This window comes from Manacus vitellinus, unplaced genomic scaffold (genome assembly GCF_001715985.3).
Source record: "Manacus vitellinus isolate BGI_N305 unplaced genomic scaffold, ASM171598v3 scaffold_20_pilon, whole genome shotgun sequence".
Classification (NCBI taxonomy): domain Eukaryota; kingdom Metazoa; phylum Chordata; class Aves; order Passeriformes; family Pipridae; genus Manacus; species Manacus vitellinus.
The window spans coordinates 1,183,564-1,209,504 of record NW_021939471.1 but is presented as its reverse complement, the minus strand read 5'-3'; the positions used below and the strand labels follow the sequence as shown (position 1 = coordinate 1,209,504).

The 25,941-nt window shown below is 52.7% G+C and overlaps 1 protein-coding gene across 1 annotated transcript; it reads left to right on the top strand.

Annotated features, from left to right (window-relative positions):
• The first annotated feature begins 229 nt into the window (after positions 1-229).
• On the top strand, positions 230-23,791 carry COL6A1 (collagen type VI alpha 1 chain). Its single transcript, XM_008928464.2, has 35 exons — positions 230-539; positions 1,273-1,402; positions 3,094-3,294; positions 3,575-3,734; positions 3,923-4,045; positions 4,138-4,158; positions 4,341-4,361; positions 4,461-4,505; positions 4,833-4,886; positions 5,629-5,673; positions 5,778-5,804; positions 6,090-6,116; positions 6,215-6,259; positions 6,497-6,550; positions 7,105-7,167; positions 7,663-7,725; positions 7,896-7,949; positions 8,031-8,066; positions 8,241-8,303; positions 10,243-10,305; positions 13,720-13,782; positions 14,493-14,555; positions 14,668-14,718; positions 14,803-14,838; positions 15,400-15,462; positions 15,930-15,995; positions 16,354-16,389; positions 16,701-16,737; positions 17,526-17,534; positions 18,327-18,460; positions 19,620-19,729; positions 20,025-20,208; positions 20,411-20,585; positions 20,966-20,995; positions 21,736-23,791. The coding sequence occupies exons 1-35, from the start codon at positions 425-427 to the stop codon at positions 22,344-22,346; spliced, it is 3,078 nt and encodes a 1,025-aa protein (XP_008926712.2). The 5' UTR covers positions 230-424; the 3' UTR covers positions 22,347-23,791.
• The last annotated feature ends 2,150 nt before the right edge of the window (positions 23,792-25,941 follow it).

Here is a 25,941-nt window from a genome sequence, read left to right as displayed (position 1 = left end):
TGCTGGCAGGTGTCCCAAGCCCCCCTGCCCCAGCGAGCAGGCTGAACCCGGGCAGGATGCTGACTCTGGGCACTGGCTGCACCGGGGCTCCCTGTGTGAGGCTTGTAGAGGTCCTGGGCACTGGTGGCCAGGCTGCTATCGCAGGTACAGCAACATCCATAAAAAGGGTAAGGAGAAATGCTTCATTAGGTTCTGACTCACAGCTGACAGCCCCTGATCCCTCCCTCCGTCCTCCGGCTGGAGAAGTCTCCTCCTCACCCTTACCCTCCTGCCTGCTCTTCCTCCCACGGAAACCAAGGGGAAAGCGGTAAAAAAAATATCTTCAGCGACTCCCGCCTCCAGGCTGTGGGCTCTCTCGGCTGCTGGGTTCTCCTTCCCTGCTTTTTTCTTGGATGCAGCTCGATGGTAATCTGAACGAAGCAACATGAGGCTGCGAGACTTTCTCCTCACTTTGCTGCTCCCGGCCGGCTTCCTGGGGGGGGGGTCATACGCTCAGCAGCGTGTGAGCCCAATCTCCACACGAGTCTCAAGTGCAGAAGGTAAGCCTGGGATGCTTTCCAGGGTGGTTTTTCTTCATGGGACCAGCAGAGAAGTCTGACTGCTGTTCCCCTCCCGGGTGGATGCCTCCGCTGCTGAAGACACTGCAGATCTGTGGGGACGTTTTGGCTTGCTGAGGAGAGCAGCGTAGGATTAGAGAGGATCTGCAGGATGTACCCACTTTTCATGGTTTTTGGCTCTCTTTCCTTGGCTCTGTCTGGTCAGGATTTACCAGTAGCGCTGGGATGCAGGAGAGGGGGATAACAGCTGATACCAGTTCAGCTTTCTGAACTATTTAGGGTTTGACCCTGGCTGTTAAGGAATGGTTTTGTTATTGCTCTTTCCTAAAATTATATTTTTGACAGGATGTGTCAGAAAATTGGTGGTTTCTCATAGCATGAATTGCTAAAATGTCTTGGTTTAATTTTTTAAGTGGTTCTTGCAGCTGCATGTTGTTTTTTATAATAAGTAGTATAGGACTTGCAAAGATTTCCCTTGAATGGAAATGTGGAAGACAGTATAGGAAAGTGTTAAATGCCACCAACCGATGTTTTCTGAAAATGTAATCTTGCTTACCCTCAATGCCAAGGGAGTTAGGATGTCAAAGCTTTCCCCTAAGTCCTGATTCTGGGAGGCTGCTTGAAGGAAAACTTTGTGGGCAGCACGGGAAGCCTGGGATGGGGAGGCGATGCAGCAGGACTGCTGGCCAATTCCTGCCTCTCCACTTCTTTCCAGACTGCCCTGTGGACCTGTTCTTTGTCCTGGACACCTCGGAGAGCGTCGCCCTGAGGGTGAAGCCCTTTGGGGACCTGGTTACCCAAGTGAAAGATTTCACCAACCGGTTCATTGATAAGCTGACCAATAGGTACATCTCCCAGGGCTTTATCTGGGCTGCTTTAGGAATGGAGCTGACTGGGATGCTGAGACCACCCTGCATGTCTTTCCACAGAGGGAGAGGAGGAAAGCAGGAATGCTGGGGAGGGAGATGGGAGCCTCTCCTCCCTCTCCCAGTCCTCAGCTGCCCTCTTTTTGCTCTCTGTGCTGAGGGCAGCAGTGTGGCTTGAGCAGGGCTGCCTGCACCCAGCCTCAGGAAAGAAAGGAATTCCTGGAGTGGCAGACATGGCATCCCAACCCCACCACCTCTGGCTGGCTATGTGGTTATTCTGCAGTGCCAGAGTAATGCTGATGCCTGTGCTCAGGCCCAGAACAACTCGGGTGCTTGGGTGGCAGCAGAGCACCTCTGGTGTTTAAACCCAGCAGTCAAGAGCACCCCACAGAGCAAATCCTCCTTTGCAACTGGTGTACCCCACAACACCCAGCTTTGGGTGCCCTTTATCCACCCCATTGCCCAGCCCTTTATCTGCCACCTCCTCACCTACCTCTGCAGCCACCAACCCTTGTCTGGCCATGGCTTTCCCAAGGGGAGGTCATGCAGAGATGCCCAAGAGCAACAAAGCTCTCAGATCCCAGAGGGGATGATGCTGGGCTTACCTGCTGGCAGGAGATCCAGGGATGCACAGGAGCACCACAAGTCCTGGGAGCACATGGGTCTTCCTGAGCTCCTTGGGACAGCAGGAGATGTGTGCTGGTGCCCAGAGGGGCACCATGGGGATGTTCCAGTGCTGCACCAGATGGAGGGGCAGTGCCCCATCTCAGGATGGGTAGGAAAGGATTATCAGGTCATCAGCTCATCTGCCCATTTCCCAGGCAGGAGAGCTACATCACAAGGCTTTGAGTGACCAGGAGCCCTGTGCTTGGGAACAACCTGCCAGGCCTCCCTCAATGCAGCATCACTCTCCCCTAAGCAAGGCTCTGGTCTCAGTCCAGAGGCAACTGGCAGCAGTGGGATGGAGGGAACAGCAATGGACAAGGTTCAGGTGGCATTGGGAAAGGTGTCCTGCTGGGCAGAGAGAAGATGAGCTTGAGGAAGTAGGGGAGATGTGCAGCACCACCCCTTTGGGATTGGTCCCCACATCCTGAAAAAAAAAATCACATCCCTTTAGGATTGATTTCTGGGGCAGTGACCAAAGCATAGGTGGTGCCTCTGTCCCAGGGAGTCACAGGTGTTGGATGTGCTAGTGCACAGGGCAGGGCTTCAACACATACACTCATCCTTCTCTGAATCACATCATCCTTCAGAGGGAGGCATCCCTCTCTGGTTTGAACGCATCTAGCAGTGGAAAACCTCTGTGTGGGGTGTTTCAGTGGTTACCTGCCTTGCACTCACACACCTGGCTGTCTGGCTCAGCATCTCCTGCTCAGCTGCAACCACTGCAGCGTGGCACCTCTTCCAGAAGCCTCTCTGCCAAGCTGTTTGATCCTTGCAGATGCCCACCAGGTGCCTCGCTTTGCCCTTCCACCCGCTGGACAAGCTCCCCTGGTCCCTTGCTGTGCTTTGCATGGCAAGCACGTCCCTGCCTTGCAGGAAAGCAGGGAGCCCTGGCAAATCCCTGTTTCGCAGAGTGCTTTCATGTTCCATGGTGGTGCAAGTGAAGTAGAGGTGTCGGTGGGTCTGGACGAAGGTGCTGGAACACGTGTCCTGGTGTGCCCGCACAGGTACTACCGCTGCGACCGCAACCTGGTGTGGAACGCGGGGGCTCTGCACTACAGCGATGAGGTCGTGCTCATCAAGAGCCTCACCCCGATGCCCAGCGGCCAGAGCGAGCTGAAGAACCGCGTCTCGGCTGTGAACTACATCGGGAAGGGCACCTACACCGACTGCGCCATAAAGCGGGGCATCGAGGAGCTGCTCATCAGGTGAGGCAGTGGGGCAGAGAGGGGCGTGCTGCTGGCATGGCTGTGGAGAGTGCAAGCTGGGAGCTTCTGGGTTAGGACATGCCTGTGCATTGTATAGAGCTGTCCTCAGGTTGGGAAAAGAGGTCACCTGGGCATGGAATGGGCAGAGGGGCGGCAGCGTTCTGGCTTTGCCCTGACCCCAGGATGGGGCGCTGCCTGGGGTGAGTGCCCTGAGGCGCCCAAACCACTCCTCCCCAGCGAAATCCTTGCAATGTTAAATCCCACGTTTAAACCCTTTCAGTGGTTCCCATCACAAGGAGAATAAATACCTGATTGTGGTGACTGATGGACATCCCTTGGAAGGCTATAAGGAGCCCTGTGGAGGCCTGGATGATGCTGCCAATGAAGCCAAACATTTGGGGATCAAAGTGTTCTCTGTTGCCATCTCTCCCAATCACCTGGTAGGGACCACATGGCAGGGAGTGCTCCCTGCAGGGGTCCCAAGCGGGACCATGAGACCCCGAGTGGGGCAAAGGAGGCTCTGAGGGGCACTCTGAAGGGAGAGTGAGGGTTCCCAGGATGATCTCTGGGGACTGACCCTGCACAGGTGCCCACAGGTCTCATTCTTCCCTCCCCACCCCGACCTTAGGACCAGCGGCTCAACATCATCGCCACAGACCACGCCTACCGCCGCAACTTCACCGCCACCAGCCTGAAGCCAACCCGGGAGCTTGATGTGGAGGAAACCATCAACACCATCATCAACATGATTGTGAGCACTGCCCACCTCCTCCCCACACCCATCCCCTGCCCAGGCTCACCTGTCTCTCTCAAACACCCTCTCTTTGCTTTCCTGTCTTGCAGAAACTTAACACAGAGCAATCGGTGAGTGTCCCCCTGCACCTGAGCCTGTCCCCCGTGGGTCACCCACGGCCAAGGGGAGCTCAGTGGCACAACCCTGCCCTGAGGCAACTCCTGCCAGCCAGGGGAGCCCCCTCGAACAGGCTGCAGTCTGACCCTGCTGCTTCCCACTGCTCTAATGCTGTTTTCTCCTTCCCTCTGGGCAGTGCTGCTCCTTTGAGTGCCAGGTGAGTCAGACTTCTGAGACCCCTGTTCCCTTCCCTCGTGTCCCTGTGGTCCCAGGCTGTGCCTCTGTGGCTGGTCTAACCCATACCTCTCTCCTGCAGCCTCCTCAAGGGCCCCCTGGACCACCTGGTGACCCAGGCCATGAGGTGAGGGACTGGTTGTGGCTGTGCTGTGGGACCTGGGCAGTGGGATGGGCTTACTGGGGATGCTCAGAGACTTAGAATCATTATCAAAGAGTCATTAAGATTGGAAAAGACCTCTAAGATCACCTTTTGGGCATGGATCCTCAGCATCCCACCACTGCCCGCAGAGAAGTGGATGAGGACCTACACTGTCTTCCCATGTGGCCAGCATCATCTGGTCCCCATATCCTTGGAGCATTGCTGCTTCCATCCTTCCTGCTCTCCTTTCAACAGGTCGTTGTTCTATTCCTGGGGGTGATGAGCTAACTGTATTTCTGTCCTGTATTGCAGGGAGAAAGAGGCAAGCCAGGTCTTCCTGGCCAGAAAGGAGAAGCTGGAAGCCCAGTAAGTGAAGGACCAGCCCTGGTGACTCTGCACAGGGGCTATTTTTTGGTTGCTTGTGGCCAGACCTCTCAGGCACATCCTCACCAGCATCACCCTGTTTCCATGGGGTAGTCATGGTGTGCAGTGGGGTGGCTCCTCCTCTTGCTACAAGGCTTCCTTGTTCCTCACCCAAAATAGCCGTCCCTCCTGGAGGACACGTCTCTGACTCATGTATGCCAGCCCAGGGCTGGACTCTGGGCTCCCTCCTGCATCCTCTGACACAACAAGCACAGCAGTGTTACAGGGAAACCTTTGGTAAATAATAACCTAAAAGCATGAGGGTACTATTTCCCTTCTCCTCCCCTTTTTTTTTTTTCTTTACCGGGTACACTTTATTTTTGGGAGGCACATTTCTCCTGCACATGTGAGTGTGCAGTTATCCACCTTGTGCATCCCTAGCTTGGAAACCCCATGCCGTGCATTTTTCCTTCCCAAGGGTTTTTTGCCCTTCTCTTTCATCCCAAATGATGTGTCCCCAAGTGCTCAGTTTTCCTCACCCCTAGGAAGGGCTGGAGATGGTGGAGGTGAAGGCAGTTCCCCTTGGCCCTCCACAATGATCCCATGCTCCCAGACCAGGAAAACGAGGAGCAAGAGTTATGGGAGAGCCTCCTGTGGGACAGTGGTGGCGGGGCATGAGCCCCACATCAAGAGTCTGGGGGGACACTATCCCATGGTGGTGTAACACTATGTTTGTGTCCCCTAGGGCAAGCCAGGGGACATGGGACCTGTTGGCTACCAAGGAATGAAGGTATGTGGGGCTGCAGGGTCACAGCCATGGTTCCTCTGTGGGCCACGGGCTTTGAGCTGCAAGTATTCTCATTCTCCCATTTCCCTCTCTCCTTTCCTCTCTAGGGTGACAAAGGAAGCCGAGGAGAAAAGGTGAGCACAGCAGGGATGTTTGGGGGAGATCACTGTGTCCCCCAGCTTGGTTATCCTGGGCTACCTCTGCAGCTGGATTGTGTTGGAATCTGGTATGTGCCCATGATTCCATGCCTCCTGCAAGCACTGCCTGAGCCAGGAGCAGGGTCCAGTGGGATCTAGTGGTATGCAAAGGCATGGTGAATGCCTGCATCCTGGGACTGAGCTGGTGTGGGGACTGCAGCATGGTGGGGGGATGAATCTGCTCGGCATGGGGGTCTGACATCTCTCTTCTTCCCTTTGCAGGGCTCAAGAGGAGCCAAAGGAGCCAAGGTCAGCCTCTGCTTTTGCACCATTTATTCTCTCTGGTTGATGCCTGGAAGGAGAAGCATCTTTGGGAATCTCTTCATGATCCTTATTTTCTGTTTCAGGGTGAGAAAGGCAGGCGTGGAATCGATGGCATTGATGGCATGAAGGTAAATCTCTGCTCCGGGGCACTTTGCTAGGCCTGAGGACCCTGGCTTTTGTCCCTTCAAAACCATTGTGGGATCCAAGAATGAAGCTGGTGGGGCAGCAGAGCTCCCTTCCTGCAGAGCCATCCAGCTGCCAGCCAGAGACAGGGCTGGGATGTCCTTTCCAGGGGTCTGAAATGATGAATGGGGTCTTCCCATGGGTGCCACTCATTGGAGACCCCTGCTGTGTCTGCCTGACAGGGTGAAGCTGGATACCCTGGATTACCTGGATGCAAAGGCTCACCTGGATTCGACGTACGTACCCTTTGGGTGCCCCTGGCATGCAAATGAGCAGGTCTTCCATGATGGTGTGTGGAAATGGGGAGCCCCCCAAGACAGGGAGCTGTGGGAGGGAGTTTCTTGGACACATGGAATGCTGGGATACCACACATGACACCCTGGGGATGTCCCCAGGGCAGTCTGCCTTGTCCTTGCCTGGAAACTGTCCCCCATTGCACGGGGCTGCCTGGGATGCTGCTCTGGAAAACATTATTCTGACATTGTATTTCTACAGTTTTGCTGCTTTTTCCATGCTTCCAGGATGACACATTCATGGTGGCACCAGTGTCACTATGGTCCAGCCACAGAAGGCCAACAGCCACCTTTTCTGCCCTTTTCCTCTGAGCTTCGAAAGTGTTTCAGCAATGTGGGCTCAGTGTTGCTTGTGTGGCTCCATGGTGTCACGTCCCTCCTGTCCATCCCAGTAGGGAGTTGTGTGCTGGGCTGCTGGGGTGCTCAGTCCATGCCCAGTTTCCTACAGATAGTGTTACCCGCCTGGGTTTCAGTGATGCTGCCTTTAACTTCAACAGGGAGCTCAAGGCCCACCTGGACCGAAGGGAGATCCTGGTGCTTATGGACCCAAGGGAGGAAAGGTGAGTTGCACTGCCCAGCCTCATGCAGGAAGGTGCTGACACCCCTCTTCTGCAAGACAGAGAGGTGGCAATTCGTTGCACTACTTGGGGCAAGCCTATCACAGAATCAGAGTGGTTTGGGTGGAAAGGGACCTTAAAGCCCACCTCATTCTACTCATGGGCAGGGACACCTTCCACTAGACCAGGTTGCTCCATGCCCCATCCAACCTGGCCTCTACTCTAGAGGATGCCCTCCTTAACCCCCAGTGTGCCCAAGGTTAGTGGGTGCCCACAAGCCTGGAATGAGCATCCCTGAGACATTGGGGGGTTGCTGTGAAAAAGTTGGCTTTCGCTAGGAGTGGAGTAGGGTGGGATCTGCTGAGGATGGGGAGAGACCACAGCCCTGAAAGAGGCTCAGGGTGCACCGGGGCTCCTGATAATCCCTGTGCTCTGGGAGCCAAGATCCACCACTGGGTGCTGAATGCAATCTTGATGGTACCTTGTGTCCTTATGAAGGGGGAGCCTGGGAATGACGGAAAACCTGGCCGACAGGGGATTCCCGGCAGCCCTGGAGAGAAGGTGGGTGAAGAAGTGCCTGTGTGTGAACATCCCCTTCCCTCTGTGGGAGGGAGAGTTCCCCTGCTTCAGCCTGGGCTTTGAAGCAGAGCTTGCCCAAAGCTCTGCAAACATGAAGGGTTTTGATCCAAAACTTAACTTCTCATTTGCACCTCTGTGCCTTGCTCCTGCAGGGCGCTAGAGGGAACCAAGGTGAGCCTGGACCAGTAGGAGAGACTGGTGATGAGGTGAGTCCTCTGCCTGTGATGCCCCTGTGCATGATTGCTGGCCATCCCCACTGCCTGACCACCCCTCTTGTTTCTCCCCAGGGTGCTCCAGGTGCAGATGGTCCTCCAGGAGAACGGGTAAGCGAGGGCACCTCTGCCAGGCACCCCACCAGGGCATGGGCAGGGGCTGGTACCCTCTAGAAGAGGAGGAGGGGGGCTGGGGCTGAGCCCAGTCAGAGGTGGGCAGTGAGGGAGGGCTTTGCTCCTGCTGGGAGCAGGTCCTGATTCTGTGATCCCACCGTCTCTTTGCAGGGCAGCAATGGAGAAAGAGGAGCACCAGGCTCGCCGGGTGACCGCGGGCTGAGAGGAGAGCCGGTAACTGCACCCCCAGGGCAGCTTTCAGAATCTGCTTGCAAACAGGGGAACGCTTGGAAGCCAGGCGCTGGAAATAGGTGCCCAGGGGCTAACTCCACCAGCCTGTGGGCCAGCAGGCAAGCTCAGTGCCTTTTCTGCCAGTTCGGGAGGGACCTGTCTTTGTCCCCCAGCAATTGCCCCTTTACACTAACAGCTAATCACCAAATAGCCAAAATCCAGGGAAGAGTTTGCCCAGCAAGCCAAGAGCAGGTGAACAGTGACCAGTTCCTTCCTCACAGCTGGAAAAACAGCTGATGGAGAGAAAAGAGACAAGGTGTCCTCCTCCAGGTGCTCAGGGGCTGGGAAGGAGGGCACAGGTACCATCAGCAGCAGGGCAGAGTGAGTGGGTGCGGATGGAACGGGAGCGGGGGCGGGCTCTTCCCTCCCCTTTTGGGTGGGAGTCACTGGGAAAGTATTTTTCCTGCCTGCCAGGGGTGAGTCAGCGAGGGTGAGTGTGGGAGAGACAGGCAAGAGCCATCAGCGGGCCAGGATAAACATGTGGCAAGCGACAGACATGCCACACACCACAGGGAGGGACGAGGGGTGCTGCTGTGCAGAGTGGGGGTGGTGGGACCAGGGCACCCCGCAGCAGCATCCGGTATTCCCACTGCTGGGCAATCACCCTTGCACCACTCATTCCCTGTCCCTGCAGTGAGGGCAGTGAGGACCCACTGCCAGCTTTGAGGGGGGGCAGAGTTTGCCTTGGGGAGGGAGCAGCTCTGGCAGGGGGCTTCTGGCAGCCTCCTCCTTCCTGTTTATTGCTTGGGGAGCATCAGTGCTGCCACACGGGGTGTGCGGGGCAGATGTGCGCAGGACATGAAGGCACGCCAGTGTCCTGGAGTTAAATTGTTCAGCAGATGATGGGCTGCTTCCTTCCAAGTTTTAGTCCAAGCACGAGGCTGTGTAACCTCGCCAGAAACGTCTTGGGGCCTTTTGGAAGTTGTGTTTTGTATTTGCTGTTTGCCTTATCCATCTGGAAGCTTCTAGGTTGCAAACAACAGCTTTAGGTCACCAAGCTTTCAACTGCTTCCCTCAAAGTTCACTCTCCTCTGTCTCCCCGACTTGCTCACTCCTGGCCATGGGTCTGGATGAGGAAGGTGCCACAGAGTCAGCCTGGGTCTGACAGACACGCTGACCTTTTGGGATGCAGCTCTGCTGGGCCAGTGGAAGGCTGTTGAGTGAAAGTGAAACTGAGCCCAGTACTGTGGTATTTCCTTCTGTTGGAATGGGTGAGGTGCAAAAACACTGAAAGTCAGGTTTTCTGGGCTCTCCTGGGCTGTCAGTTTTCTGCAAGTAGCCCTAGCCTGGCTCAGGGTGCTAAGTGTTAGCAAAGGAGAGGGGAGAACATTGGTAATGAGAGGTGAGGGTGTTCCTCTTTATCTGCTGGCTCGTTCCCTTAGGAATCACCTTGGCTCCCCAGGTATGGCAGGATGGAGGAAGAGGGGTTGGAGGAAGGATGCTGCCATCCTGGAGGCTCCTCTCCATGCAGATTGCCTAGGGCAGGAGCTGTCTAGAGGAGCAGCCGTGGTTGCAGAGTGTGGCTGCTTTGAGTCCAGGGCCAGGTCTGTGTATCTGCAGAAGGCTTGGAAGGTGAATCTCTCCAAACATTTACTTTTCTCGCACAAAATGGGCTGAAACATGTCACCTAGAGGAAAGCTTCAGAAGGTCTTCCTCTTAGGGCTATCTTCTTGGGTTCGAGGTGGCTGCACTAGCCTGTCTTTATCTCCACACATCTCTGATAGTTTCCTACTCAGCTCCTGAATCTGTCTCAAAACCCTCTCTGTTTGGATGGCTGTAATTCCATCCAGCTATTGGTGCTGCTCCCCATTGCACACAGATCCCTTTGTACCCTACATCTGTCCCTCTTTTTGTTTCTTATGCCCTCTCTCTGTGTTTTCAGGGAGAGCCTGGACCACCTGGTGACCAAGGGCGAGAAGGACCCCTCGGACCACCTGGTGACCAGGTAAGAGCTTGTACTAACCTTCTGGCTCCCAGATGGAAGTGGTTTGGACAGTGGGGAGTGGGGTAGGGTGTTTAACCAATGCCACAGCATCTTGGGTTGACTTCTCAGCATCTTCCAGACCAGGAAGCAAAGCTGTTGAAGAGGGGCAGGAATTTCTACAAGAACCCAGGATATGAACAGGGCTGAAAAAATGGAGACTTGGTTGCTGGGCTGTGGGCAGAGCAACCTCCACAGCATTTCCCAATTCCATGGAAACAGATGTCAACACATATGACAGAATTGGAAACTGGCAAGTGCAAGCTGCAGCACCGCACAAAATGTTCAGGCCTGGGGCCAGAAGCTGCTCACCTCAGTCAGGGGAGTCAATGACACATCTTGTGTTGGTGAGGATATCCTGACGTGGCCCCAGCGGTGTCCCTGACACCCTTGGCATCTGCAGAGACAACCAAAGCCAGCATTCCTCAAGCCTGCTTGCTGCAAGATGTGGCCCTCCTGCTCTGGGGACTGCTTGTCCTCAAGGAACAGATCTCAGACTTCATGGGCTTTCTGGAGAGCAGAGTTGGCTACCTCCAGCCTGAGGAAGGCTTCTGTCCCCTGCACAGTTAAAGGCTTTTGCTTCCTAAAGGTGTACCTGGGTGATAACTTTGGGTCTGGAGGTATTGCTGGGTCAATCCTCCATGTCAATAGCACAGGTTGTAATGTCTCACAGGGTCTTTGCACCTGAGCAAGCATGCTTTGACATCACCCTTGGAGGGGCTCTGTGCGACAACTCCCCTTCTACCCATACCATCGGAGTTCTGATGGATCCAAAGACACAGAGATGTATTGAGATAACATTCCCACACTGGTGGAGCAGGACTTCTACTGGATGTGAAGCATGGAGACCAGTGTGCAGACAAAAATGAGACAGCTTTTGAACTCCTTTATGGTCAGCCAAGTGTTGAAGAGCCCTTGGAGGAGATCCGGAGTACAGGACAGGCATGAAGGGGTGGCTGTTGCATTCACATTATCCCCAGCATGGGTGACCCCCACAGCAGACCTGCTCCATGCCACAGCCTGGGGAGACGCTGTGCTTGTGCCAGGGTTGTGCTTGCCTGGAGTTGGGCTTCCCTTGAGCCTATCTCATGCTAGTGAGGAGCACCAAATCCACACAGGAGGATTGTCCAGCTTCTACTGTCCTGATATTGTTCAAATGTCCTATTGTCCAGATCCTGTAGCGGAGCTGAGCTCCTGCCACAACCAAAGAGCATCTGGCAGCATCCAGCTTGCTGGGCATTGCTGAGGTGTCATTTTGAGGGGTGGCCCTGCTGGAAAGGCAGCTCTTTGGATGTGTGTGTATTGGATCTGTGCTGCAGATAACGCTGGCAAAGGAGGCTAAAGCTGGAGCTGCTCTCCATGTGGTAGAAGGCTCATTCCAGGTTCAAGGCAGGAGAAAGACCATGCAGAAGACAGAAAGTTGGTGCAAGTATGGTGGGGAGCCAGGCAGGGATAGATCCTTCTTCCAGATAGCCTTCACTGTTGGGGAGAAAGAGGAGAAAGAACCATCTCCCTGCTGTCTCTGAGCCTGTGGGACACCAGTTTTCCCTCTCCACCACTGAACTTGAGTCAAACCCCTGTCAGAGAGAGAGAAGCATTACAAAAGCAGCTCAAATGCCTTCCCAGACCAGCAGCTACCTCAGTGCCTCCACCACTCCAGGGAGATTTGAAAAGTAGTTGCAAAGTGAGGATGATTTTTCCATAAGCTGAGGAAGAATGTTTGGGTTTTTTTCCAAATTAAAAATAAATGCATAATTGGGCTTGGGTAAGAGTAGGACTTTGGCAAACAGAAATATTTTTCAAGCCGTGTTATCTGCAAGCTCTGGATCTTGGAGTGTATTTCTCTTGGCAAGGGGAAAGGGCTCCCGCTAACCTGTGACTCCCTTTCATCCTGTTTCTATCCAAGGGAAGCTAAAGGCCAGCATACTCTTTCCCTGATCCTCATGGACAGGTTTGGTGGCCCTTCTCTCTTCCTGGCCATGGTGCCCATCCCTCCTGTGGTTCTTGTCGCACCCAGAAAAGTAGTGGACAAAGATTTCCTCACCCAAAATCCTGCATCATCATGAACTCCTCCAGGGCCATGAGAGATTTGTGCTGTGTGCTGCTACAGTGAGGACATGTATGGCCAGTGCGAGCCAAGGGTGCAGCGGCTCCAGCCTTGGCTGGTGTGAGGGATCACAAGTTCCTGTCCCTCCTTCCAAGATTTCTCTCTTCTGGGCTTTTGGGCAGAAATAAGGTCACATGCCTTAGAGCAGTTCAGTACTCTGCTCTGTGCAATATTAAGTCTTCTGCACCTTTTCTTGGAAGAAGGGCGTGTACGGCGTATGTGGATGTTTGGCACCAGCTCTCTGCCTGCCTCTGTGCTCTCCATTATCTGGGGGGCCAGCTGTGAACCCAGCTCCATGTGAAATGCTGCCTCACTTGAACATTTGGACCAATGGGGCAAGAGCATCCCTACCCAGTAAATGTCCACCATCATTACCAACCTCCCAGAAAGCAAACCCCACAGAGGGCTGTCAGCACCGAGCAGAAGGTGGAGGAACTCCCTTGGACATCTGTGGAGCTCTTGGAGAAAAGAACCCTCCTCCTGCCTCCTCTTGTCTCTTGCTGTCTCTGGTCAGCCCTGCAGCTGATGGAGCAAGTGCCCACTGCCCAGATGGGATGTGGTATAGTGACAGCTTTGGTCCCTTCCAGCACCAGCTGCCAGAGCTCTGCAACCTCCTGAGGATGGAAACTCCCTGGAGCCAGAAAAGGGCCTCTACCAGCTTGGCTCTGCCCCAGATGTGTCTGAGCCTCCAGACACGGGGAGGCTTGTGTCACCTTCAGGATGATGTGCTTGCACTAAGGACTGACCTCTGCCCCAGGGGCACCTCTGTCACAGCCACTGTGCAACCCAGCTGTGCTTTGATGCTGGAAAGCACCAACCCTTCCTCCCCAGTCTTCTTCCCACCAGGTCATCTGTTACTGGGGCAACCTGTGGAGGAGAGGGATAGCTTTGGGAGCCTCAGCCACCACTGAAAGCATATGATGTTCAGCCCAGACCTGCAGTGTCACACCTTGCCCCAGAAAGCTTCTTGGTTCAGTTTGCGCTCAGCAGAGATCTGCTTTCGACAGGGTTTTGCAGAGAAAATGGCATAAGGAAGCATGGGGAGGCAGGAGGGCACAGGGAGAGCCAGGCACAGCTCCTGAAGCATCTCCCCCCTAGCATTAACCCCTGTCAGTGGGTCCTTCCTTGGGCTGGCTGAGTTGGAGGGGACTCACTGGTGGGTGCAAGGCACAAGGCGGGCACACATTATGAAATGAAGGGACCAGCTGCTTCAGTGCAAGAGCAGCACCAAGAGAAAAGCCCTGCTGAGTGAACTCTTCGTGTTTCCCTAGGGTGAACCTGGACCCCCAGGACCCAAAGGCTACAGGGGAGATGACGGCCCCCGTGGCAACGAGGTCAGTGCTTCTTCATCACCACATCTTCCGGGGGGAGGGGATGAAGGGACTACCAGGAGATGCTGTCCCTGAGGGCTTTCCCCGTATCCCTTGGATATTGGAAACCTGCTGTAGGTACAAACTGCAGTGTTCCTGGCAGACACATTGAGGCATTTCCCACGGGTCCTTAAGGCCCTGACTGGCTTTTCCCCCACTTCCCATAGGTCATTTCTTGGAGAGGGTATGGCCACACCATAAGCCATGTGGCTTCCCATCACAGATGCTGGGAAAGATGCCCTCTGGGGGCAGCCATCTCAATCTCCCAGCAGGTTTGATCCCCAGGGCAGGGAGCAAACTGAATCCCAAGCCCAGATGATGGCTTTCGTAGAAATCATAGAACAGTTTGGGTTGGAAGGCACCTTAAAGTTCATCTCATTCCAGAGATGGGCAGGGACAGCTTCCACTAGCCCAAGTTGCTCCAAGCCCTGTCCAACCTGGCCTTGGATACTTCCAGGGATGGGGCAGCCACAGCTTCTCTGGGGAACCTGTGCCAGGGCCTCACCACTCTCTGAGTAAAGAACTTCTTCATAACATCTAATCTAAATCTTCACATTGTTCTTGCATAATCTATGTGGGCTCATGTTGGTAGCTGGTTACCTCAGCTGGTTACCTCATCATCTTCCCAGCTGAAATTATGTGCAATGTATGACTGTTTCTTGTGCTCCCTCCAGGGCCCAAAGGGATCACCTGGAGCACCTGGGCTGCCTGGAGAACCTGGTCTGATGGGAGAAAGGGTGAGTGGTACTGCTGTGGAGATACCCTGTTTGAGGAGAGCAGGATCCTGCTGCCATGCTATCTGAGGGGTCTGCTTTTCTTTATCTCCCCTATGTCTCTCTTCCTTTCCAGGGAGAGGATGGCCCTCCTGGGAATGGCACAATTGGATTCATAGGTGCCCCAGTAAGTTTTTTGTGTTGCCTTGAAACTGTAAAACCATTATTTGTCCTTGTCCAACCTAACGTGCTTCCTTTTTTTCATCCCCAGGGGCAGCCAGGAGACAGAGGTGACCCTGGCATTAATGTAAGTGTGCTCCTTCCTCATACACCCAGAATTTACCCTTGGTTAGGCACTTAGAGCCTCTCCATCAGCTGCATGGTAGAATGAGCTTCCTGAAGCAGCTTGCTCCTCCAAGGCCCTCTTTTCCTTCTGCCCACCTCTCCCTACAGTGGATGCTTCTGGTGGAAGTGTCCTGCCTTAGTAGTGACACCCAAGGGCAGCAGCCTGGGCTGGATGCTCTGATGCAGTCCTAGAGCCAGAATTTGGGGTTGGGAGTGCCAGCCAGGGGGAGCTGGACGATGCTGTGATGGGGACATGACTTAGTGATGGACTTGGCAGTGCTGGTTTAACGGTTGGACTCGATCTTAGTGTCCATGCTAAATGATTCCATCATTCTATAGCAGGGAAAACTGCCTAAGAAACTCTCTCTCCTTCAAGAGCACTGAAATTTGGTGCTAGGGACACCTTACACTGCTCTCCACCCCCTCCCAAGCCAGCTCTCACAAGGTCACCACATGCCAGCACCAACTTCACCACGCTAACCACAACCATCCATGCAGGAGTCTTCTCTGTATTGTTTTTCAGGGAACAAAAGGCTATGTTGGACTTAAAGGTGATGAAGGAGAAGCTGGAGATCCTGGCAACGATGTGAGTATTCTGTGTAATGGTGAATCCTCTTTCCCTGTGAGCACAGTGCAGGAGCTTTGGGCTGGATCTCTTACACTGATGGGTCAGAGCCCATCAGACTTTGTAAATCTTCACACTTTGCTGCTGAGCAGTGTCTGAGGGATGGCAAGGGGAGCTCTCTCCAGGTGTTCATTTTGCGTCCTACAGGTGACAAACCTCCAGATTTGTTAGGCTGAGGTCGGCATCACCTCTGCAAGACTTTGTAAGCTTCCAGGTAGCACTGATGGTTGCACCTGTGCTGCACCACTGTCCCATGGAGGGAGATTTTCCCAGTGTCCATCCTGACCCTTCCAAGTCCTGGTTTGGTTGGGTACAACAACCTCAGATAACATTTCTGTGGTGAAACAGGGCTCATCAGGCACTGGAGGTGAAGGTACTGCCCCCTGACACACGCAGATTTGTGGGGTTTGTTTTTGCTTTCATTCCAGAACCCAAACCCTGGCCCCAGGGGCATCAAAGGAGCGAAGGGCTACAGGGGACCCGAAGGTCTCCCGGTAAGTAAGGACCCTGGCAGGATTTGCACTGACAGCATCCATCCATCCATCCATCCCCTGGGTGCTCTGGGGGCAACACCAAGCCATGACACACACACTGTGTGTGTGCTTGCTGCCTTCCCACCTCAGTGTGCCTGGCACATGTGGAAGTGGGTCTCCTCCCCAACCTCCGTGCAGCACCAGGTCATCATGCAAACAAGCTGATGTACCTGATCCAAGCCCAGTGCAAGGGCCAGCAACTGGGAAGCCAAAAGGCTTTTCCCAGCTCTGCATTGCTTATCAAGGTATCAGCAGACTATGCCGCTGATAGGACATGACTGCTCTTGTAACTCCTCTCTCCTGTGCTTCTGTTTGACAGGGACCACCAGGACCTGTGGGGCCTCCAGGACCAGATGTGAGTGGGACAGGACTGGGGTGCTGCTTGCTGGCCTGGTCTGTGCTCCCCCTGGCTCCTGGGAGGGGGGACATTGCTGTGGGAACCTCCTGCTCCTGGGCTCAGTGGTGGCTGTCCCCCATTACTGTCCCAGCAAGTCTCACTGGCCAGGTTTTCTTCATGCCAGTCCATCACTAGCCAGGCCCCACTTGCACAGCACTCATTTCCAGATCAAGACTTTTTTTTGGGCACACAGAGCAGCAGCAGGGGTGGTGGGTAGAAAGGAAACTGCCTTTGTTATTAATCAAACATTTCTTTTCCTCTGTTTTCAGGAATGTGAAATCTTGGACATCATCATGAAGATGTGCTGTGAGTATCCCTGTACCTCTCCTCCCACCCTGCTTGGCGCCTTGCGAAGTGGGAAATATCAGTGGCAGCTGATATTTCACTGGCCCCTGCAGCAAGATGGACCATCCCCAGGCAGGGGAGTGCCTTCCATGGGCACCGCTCCCCTTCCATGAGGCACGATTAAGTCCCCTTGACCCGGGGATCTCCAGCTCCACCTCTGGAGTAGCTCATACAGCTGTGTCTCACTTGTACATGCTGTAGACTGGCTCTGTACAAGGAAAATACGAGCAAAGTTGTGTAAAATCCTTGAGTGGCCCATTTTACCTTGGTTTTTTGTTTGTTTGTTTGTTTTTAATATATCAGGGTCTAATTTTCCCCCCTGGGAAAGGGAGGTCTCTTTTGGGGTGTCCTGCCATGGGGAGAAGCAGCACACATGTGCTGCAGAGGGTTTCTGGCCAGTAATGAAATGCTGGAAGGACACAGGGTACTTGGGGAACTGAGTTTGAGCTCTGTGCTCTGGTGACTTATTCAATCCCTTCAGGATTAGCTTTCATTTTTATTTAAATAACACACGAGCATGTGCAGAAACAGCTGTGCTGCGTGCGGTGCTCCAGGGCAGGGCCTCCCAGCCTGAAGCAGGCAGGATATCTGGGTGTTTCAAATGGGAGGGAAACCTCCAGGAGCTTGGATTGGGCCAGGCCAGTTGGCTCTGGGTTTGCAGAAGCACAAACCTGCAGTCTGGATTAATGTGTGAAAACCCCCTTTGTCAAGCATTTTAACGTTCTCTTTTTCTCTCCCTTCTCCTCTAGCTTGCTGTGGTGAGTGTTACTTGGCAAAGTCGCTCTGCAAACATTTGCTAGTCCTTCTCCTTGCTTGCACCCCTCCCTTTCCCTGCTCCTTGCCCTCTGCTGTGGAAGGGAGGACCCCACAAGGGAGGACCAGGCATGAGCCAGGCAGGGGAGGGCAGTAAGCAATCCCTGAGGGTGCCACATGGATTCAGAGGCTGATGTGGCTGAGTTGTACAACTGGAAAACTGTTGTCAAGGTGCCCTGTGCCAGCAGGGTGGATTTTCTCCACCCTTTTTGCAGTTGGGATGTCTGCTCAGAGCATACTGTGGATCCAGCTCTACCCTCTTCCTTCCAAATCCTGTGTTGGTCAGCAGAGGAATGCGCTGGGTTTTTTTCCCTGCTGCTGTCCCAATAAGTTGAGTTTACAGTCCAAAAGCTTGAAGGAAAAGCTAAGGGCACATGATGTCCTGCAGCTATGGGAAATAGGGGAGCAAGCTGAGTCAGCCTCCTCCAGCCCACCAGTGTCACCTCTGTCCTCCTGGGCCGGGTGAATGGAAGAAGTGAGAAGGCTTATGAGGAAATGGGTTGTGGAATAATTACCAGGTGGTTTAAGGGTACTCACAGCCTGGGAATGCCATATGTATTATAAGGGAGCAAATGCAAATAGAAATATTCATGAACTGCCTCCCAAGTCTGCTATGCAGCTATTTTGCTGCATTATTTTACCCCGGGCTTTGCGGGTGGGTAGGGCCTGGGCAGGCTGATTCCTTTGGGGGTGCCTCCCTTCAAAACATGTCCCTCCACTCCTGTGCCTTGCTGCAGAGTGCACCTGTGGTCCCGTCGACCTCCTCTTTGTGTTGGACAGCTCGGAGAGCATTGGCCTGCAGAACTTCCAGATTGCCAAGGACTTCATCATCAAAGTCATCGACCGCCTGAGCAAGGACGAGCGGGTCAAGGTGAGATTTGCGCCAAGTGCTGCAATACACTTGTGTGCACCCACATTTTTATGCTGCAAACAAGAAAATGGGGAGATGCCTCCACTCCAGAAAGCCTCCATGAGGCTTGGCTTCAAGCTGGGGGTGGGTCTTGATTCCTCCCAAATTCATAAACTGAGGGAGATTGGACAGCAGTTTGTTGTCCCAAAATATAGACATCTCACTCTTCCTGGGCAAAGGGACTCTGCCTGCTGTGGCTGGGAACAATTTGTCTATGTCCCAGAGCAGATGGCTCATCAAGCATTCAATCAGTTTGATTAGTCTCTGATCAGTCAGTGTCTCAGTCTCTTCCCTGTCCCAATGAGCATTCCAGGTATCTGGAGTAGATGTGTGTTGGAAGTCTCTGATGTCTAGCCCCCTAGGCACCCTTGTTTGCCCCCCACACTTGGGTTTAGGTTACCAGTTAAGCACATTACTTAAAAATTACCTTTGCAGTCCAAAACCAGCAATGCCATCCCCTGTAGTGAGTCTTTCAGTCTGAAAAGGGACACACAATTGCTTACTCTCCTAACTCTTCTCTGGTAACCTGCTGTGTATGGAAATTTCATTTACCTCAGTGATTTTGAAGGGGTATTTGGGATTCAGAGTTTCCCTGAGGTATAACCCGCCACATCTAAAACACACAGTCTGTAAAGACACCATGACTTGCTGCTGAACACTTGTGTGGGCATACATGGGATTTCTGGATGGCAAAAAGGAGAAAGGCTGGAGCTGGGCAGTAAAACCACTAGGTTGGAAGAAAAACAGAAGTTTTGAAAACAGACCTTCTCATAGAACCATAGAATCTCCTGAGTTGGAAGAGACCCACAAGGATCATCAAGTCCAACTCCTAACTGCACATAGGACAACCCCAAGAATCTTGCCATGTGCCTGAGAGTCCAATGGCTTATGTTGAGACCACTGAGCCAAGAGACCTAAATTTGGGTCTTGTTTCACTGACTGTCTCACCGAATTGGTTCCCATGTGCATCCACTCCTAATGGGGTTCTGTCTTCCTGGAATAAAGCAGAGGAGAAGCATCAGAGCCTGGCATGAAGGCATTTAGGACAATTAGCAGGATTCTGAGCCTCAGGGATCCCCTGAGGTATCAGACCCTTACTGGCTTCTGTTTTGTCCAACAGTTTGAACCCGGGGAGTCCCGTGTGGGCGTTGTGCAGTACAGCCATGACAACACGCAGGAGCTGGTGGCCATGGGGGATGCCAACATAGACAACATCGGGGCGCTCAAACAGTGAGTCTGTGGGGTCTTGGCACATCACACAGGGGTCTGACCCAGGGACACCTACTCACCTCCCATCCCCCACCTGCAGGCCAGCAGCTCCTGCAACTGCAATGGTACTAAATCTTCTTTAGTGGGAAGTAGTGGTTGATGGCATCGTAGGAGCTCCTGAGGCCAAGGAGCTTGCCAGTTTTCCACCCGAACCTCCACGCAGGGTGTTACCTTGGTGGCAAGCTTGTCAGAGATATTGTGTTCTGTCCCCTCCAGTGCCCACGGCTTGCAGGCTTACTTGTGTCTGTCCTTACAGGGCGGTCAAGAACCTGAACTGGATAGCTGGGGGGACCTACACTGGAGAAGCCCTGCAGTTCACCAAGGACAACCTGCTGCGGAGATTCACCTCTGACAAGCGCGTCGCCATCGTCATCACAGACGGACGCTCCGACACGCTGCGGGACCCCACCCCACTCAACTCCCTGTGCGATGTCACCCCGGTAAGGGCACAGGGCACCTGCCACACAGCAGCTGTGCATCATAGCAAAGGCTCTCCAGGCATCTCCCTGTCTTGGCTACCCCAGGATAGGGTGGGGGGCACAGCTGTCGCTATAAGCACTCTCACAAAGTGACAGGCATTTGCAGTTGCAAATGCATCAGATGATGAGTGCATCCAGTGATGGACTCTTAACTTCCCTGCAGGTGGTTTCCCTTGGGATAGGTGACATTTTCCGGAACCCTCCAAATCCAGATCACCTGAATGACATTGCTTGTTTAAGCAGACCAACCAGGCCAGGACTGTCCATTCAAAGGGACAATTATGCTGAGCTCCTGGATGACACCTTCCTGCAGAACATCACCTCATATGTCTGCCAAGGTGGGTGAAAGGTGGTGGCTGGAGGCAATGAGGAAGGCAGTGAGGCTTACCTCAGCCAAGGGGTGAGGGATGCAGGATGCCCTCCCTTGCATTCCCTCCGTCATGCTCTTGAGCAGGTGTTGAGGGAAGAAAACAGAGATCAAATTTAGTTAAAGAGGGGACAGGGATATCTCGTGTCTCAGAACACTTTGCAGTCAGGTCCACGTCCTCACCTGCTGCAGGACTTCTCTGTCCACAGCATTTTTTAAGCACATTTATAGCCTTTGCTCAGGGTCTTGCACAAGTGACCAAGGTGAGTGTCTGTCCCTCCTGTGGCTGGTTTGAACAAGTGGTTTTCATGGATGAGTTGGTGACACTAATCTCTCTAATTTTCTTAACAGAGAAGAAATGTCCTGACTACACCTGCCCAAGTGAGTATTGACTCCTCATGCCACACTGAAAGGTTGTGGGTGCTGTGGTGGGGGAAGTAGGAGTTTATGGGGATGCATGGCTTGGACACCTCTTGCAATGAGGAGGCTCCTGGTGTGGAAGTGAGCAAAATCTGTCAGACACTCTCAGGGTCTCTCACGCGCATGCCAGCCCAAAGCACCTGGGGGAAAGCCTAGAGGATTGCTTCTCTGACACCTCAAACCTAGAGAGGAGGCTGCGACAGATTGTAACCCTCCCAGGCTTTAGTGGATGCAGGTAATGAGGTCAGTTGGGAGAATGAGGAAAAATCATGGCAGGGATATTGGAGAAAGCTGCTTGAAAAGTGAGTACAGGGAGGATTTTAATGGAGTACACCTCCAAATCAGAAGCGTTTACAGTCCTCAGACTTTCCATGGAAAGAAGTGAGGCGAAGGAGATGAAGTGGTTCCCCAGACATGCAAGGAGAGCCACTGCATTTAAACAAGAGTCACTAGATTATCTAAGCCAAACAAACACCTGGGAATGCAGCCTGTCCTAAACCAAATAAAAGAAGGAATGAAAGGGTAAAAGGACAAGTGTAGGACAGCACTGGGGTAGGGGAAACAAAGCTAGCAAGGGTAGGGATTTCCCGAGTCTGACAAGGCAGGAAGCCTATGAGACAGCCAGTGACCTCATCGGCTTTCCGTGGAAGAGGCAGGAGGAGAAGCGCAGCGTAACAAGCCCTGGACATTTCCCCTTGCAGTCACCTTCACCAGTCCAGCAGACATCACACTGCTGGTGGACAGCTCCACCAGCGTGGGAAGCAAGAACTTTGAGACCACCAAGAAGTTTGTGAAGCGGCTGGCGGAGCGGTTCCTGGAGGCTGGCAAGCCCGCCGATGACTCCGTGCGCGTCTCAGTGGTGCAGTACAGCAGCAGCAACCAGCAGAGAGTGGAAGCTCAGTTCCAGCACAACTACACGGTCATTGCCAAAGCCATTGACAACATGGAGTTCATGAATGACGCCACAGACGTCAACGCTGCTCTGCAGTACATCACGCTGATGTACCAGCGGTCCGCCCGTGCCGGGGCCAAGAAGAGGGTGCTGGTGTTTTCTGACGGACACTCCCAAGGGATCACCGCGAGTGCCATTGAGAGAGCTGTGCAGGAAGCCCAGCGGGCTGGCATTGAGATCTATGTGCTGGCAGTGGGCAGCCAAGCCAACGAGCCCAACATCCGTGTCCTGGTCACGGGGAAGAGCGCAGATTACGACGTGGTCTATGGGGAGCGCCACCTCTTCCGTGTGCCCGACTATACCTCTCTGCTGCGTGGCGTCTTCTACCAAACTGTCTCCAGGAAGATAGCTGTTGACTGAGCATATGGGTGGGTTTCTGCCAAGGCCATAGCGTCTTCTGTCTTGCCTAAAAAAGGAAAACCAAAAAAACCCAAAACAAAACAATACAAAAAAAATTTAACAGTGTTTTTGACCAATGTGAAGAATTTGCATCTATGCAGATAACCATAATGCCACAGCCTGGCTCTACATAGTCCCCTTCCTTCTCCCCCTGCTTCATCACCTTCTCTGTTAGCCTCAAACTTCCCTCACTGCCCATGACTGCCCTCCCTCCCCAGAAGTACACCTAGCAATAAGCCATCAGAAAACAAATACCAACCTCATCCCACTGTGTCAAGAAAGAACCAAGATGAGGAATTTGTACCACTAAGAACTAGCCTGGTCTCTTGAGGCTTATTATGCTCTTTTCATATACTTTTTTTTTAATTGTTTTAATTTCCTTCTCTGTTTCATACATCAGTTGAGCCATTGCCCATCTCACAATGATCCTAACCTAATGCTGTGCTTCAAGTGAATTATTCACACTTAGCAAGCTTTGAGAGGGGATTGTTGTCACAGCTGGCAAGTTTGGTTCGTATCTCCCATGCCTGGGGTGGAGGGAGGGCTGGACTGCATTACCCAAGCTGTGTGGAAGCATCTCTGGCCTCCAGTGCCATGGGACGGGACACTGACTTCCCAGGGCTGGAGTAGAGGTGGGTGGTGGAGCATTCCTTGGCACTGACAGTCCTATTCAGGGCAGGGAGCCTGGGCACCGACCAAAGGAAAGATGGGCAGCAGCCATTGGGGAGGGGGAAACCCCAAAAGAAGCTACATAACTGCACAGAACTGATCTCATGGTTCTACAGTGAAACCAGGAACCTCATGAATAACCTGATGACTTCTGTAATGGTTCAAGTTCCATTCTGGAAAATCTCTCTGAGCCCAGTTAGTGGGATTTTTTTTAATTTTTTTTTTTTTCCCCCAAAAGATCCAAGCTGACTGACTCCCAGCGAGCATTCAGAGAGTACTGTTTCTATAGGACCACCTACGAGTTAGGCACCTGGACCTTAGGGAAACCCACTAACTGTACTATATATTGAATTAAGGCCTCATCCTCAGCCCAGCAAAGTTAAGGGAAAGGCTGCCATCATCTCCCAGGGTCTTTGACTCACACCCTACAGATATACTGACAAAGGTGCTATCACTTATGTGGGTGATGTGGGCCCTTGGTGTTTACACAGTTGTTTCTAGGACCACACTTAAGATGTGGTTTGGCTGGGTGAGATTTTGTTTCAGTGCTTCCATTGGTGCTCTTGCTATGAATTCATGCACTTCCAAGAAATCAACAGTGATTGCCAGGTATCAGCACCCCAAACTCTTCACTTTGTATCCAAACCCCCATTGTACAAGTTAGTTTTATTTTATACCTGTGTTTTACTAAAATTGTCCACTGGGAAAATTTGTCAAATAAATTGTTTCCCACAGTCTCATTGGAAGTTTGTCTGACTTGAATTTCAAGGGCTCCAAATGTTAAAAAAAATTACTTGGTAAAATAGAGGTTGCTGGGATCTGGCAGGACTCCAGCAAAATTTCTCACATAAAATTGAGGGGTAGAAGCAAAGAGATCGATTGGTTTTGCATCATGTCTGGCTGTTATTGAATACCACGGGTTTGAAATGTACTGTGAATCCTCTTCCCCTATTAAATAGTGCATAAAAATTTATGAGAAGAGCACTGAGCTCTCAGAGAATGGGAAATGCTTGCCCAGCTTCTGTTTGCCTTCTGGTTGCAAAAAACCCCAAACCCTACACAGCTGCATTTGCTTTTTATTTATGTGCAGCATCTCTCCTCAATACCTCATTTCCCCGGGCAGGTAAGGATACTGCTCTGGAAACAGAGGAATAGTTGTGCTTTTGGAAGAATTTGTGATGGGAAAGCTAGAAGATCATTTTCTCTTAGGAAGCCTGCAAAGTGCCTTCTCAAGAGGGTTGGATTATTTTTTTTTTTGCCCCTTCTGCAGTCCAGAGGGGGTTGCAGAGAGAGCTGTGTTATCTCTCCCTCTGGAGACAGATAACCCTAACAGACATGAACAGAGGCCTTGGGAAGGCAGTGGAGAAACAGAGAGGATACTAAAGGCCCCAGAGAGGGCAGGAACGTGCCTTTTTCTCCCTGGGGCCTGGTGCTTAATTAGCACTGTCAAGTATGTGTTTCTCGTGTTCTAAACAAGCTTTTGAATTCTTTCCACTTCCTTGGCCTTTCTGGGGATACCTGCATATCTTACTTCACAGTATCAGACATCTCATCCAGCTTTGCCAAGCTCAGCGCTCCCCAAATGTTGGTTTCACATCCTAAGACAGCTCTGAAAGGTCTTTGGGGAAGCTCCCAGACCACACCTGTACGTGCCAGGGGCTTGCCGGAGCCTTTCACTGGGGATTCACACGAAGTCACTTGTTGCCCAGACAGTGGGGACATTCAACAGGAGAATGTTTCTGTAACAGGGAGGCACTGCCTTGCTCCTGCCTTGTCTCATGTCCTTCTCTTAGTCATGCTGTCTCCTGGATGTCTCAGCTGAGATGCTTGTTGGGCTCCCTGCAGCGTTGGGGACACCTCACTCACAGCTGGAAAGTCTGAGGAACATCCCTAGGGAGGCTCTGCATGTGGCTGGTGCCTGTATCAGATATCCCACTCTCCTCTCCATGGAAAGGTAGGAAAAAATGCCTTCATATCTGCCCTAAGAAAGGCACTTATTGTTACAGCTCAGGAAATGCCTATTAATGGCTTGCCACAGTCCTTGGCATGAGTCAAGGACTGTGATGGGGACAAGCCCCTGGGCTAAACACTCATGGCAAGGGCTGCTCAACCAGCAGGATGTCCTGCTGCCAGCAAGAAGGGGTGGGAAAAGGGGGCTTCTACCTGTTCCCAGCTGGGCCACATCCAACACAGGGATGTAAAAGGCACCTGGGGAAAGATCTCTCTGTCTGTGGGCTGATTTACAGCTCTTTGCTAGAAAAGGTAGGTGGCAGGAGGGATCTTTCCTGCTTCTGTTCATTTTCCCCCTCCACCCCCTAACCGTGCCCTAGCATTTTACCCCTGCAGAAAGGAAAAGAAAATCCCAAACCAGCAAAAAGTGTCTCTTTCCAAGCCTCAGTTCTGGAGTGTTTGTCAGTTTTCCCCATGAGAAAAAAACCCAAATGTTCACTTCAAATTCCAGTTTGCCCAGAAGAAACAATTTTAACCAGAGCCAGGTGGCAAGCTGGCTTTCCCAGAAGACAGGGACCTGCAGAAATCTTTCAGCAGTGCCCAGCACCTTGTGTTTAGGACTGTTGCCTTGTCTCTCCCCACTCCTGTGCACTCTTCAGGCAGGACTGCAGGAGCCCTTGTCAGGTATTTGGGCCAAGGTTGACCCCAGTAATTTTGTCTTCCATTTCTGATTATATTCACTCCCCTCTTCTCAGTCTCAATTTTTGTGCTTCCATTACAGGGAAGGTCAAAAATGCCTCTGCCTGCAGGCCTGCTTTGTCAAACTTCAGATGTTCTCCAGATGTTCAGCGGGGGGTTATGTAACAACAACACAATTTGGGCCACATTTCTCTGTTTTCCTCTGACTAAATGCTCCTCGTTTGAGGCAACGCTGATT

Bases quoted from the DNA above. Each gene is read 5' to 3' on its own strand.
- COL6A1 (XM_008928464.2), top strand. From the start codon at position 425: ATGAGGCTGCGAGACTTTCTCCTCACTTTGCTGCTCCCGGCCGGCTTC. The intron at 1,403-3,093 runs GTACATCTCCCA...GTGCCCGCACAG, and splicing joins ATTGATAAGCTGACCAATAG to GTACTACCGCTGCGACCGCA. The intron at 19,730-20,024 runs GTGAGTCTGTGG...CTGTCCTTACAG, and splicing joins AACATCGGGGCGCTCAAACA to GGCGGTCAAGAACCTGAACT.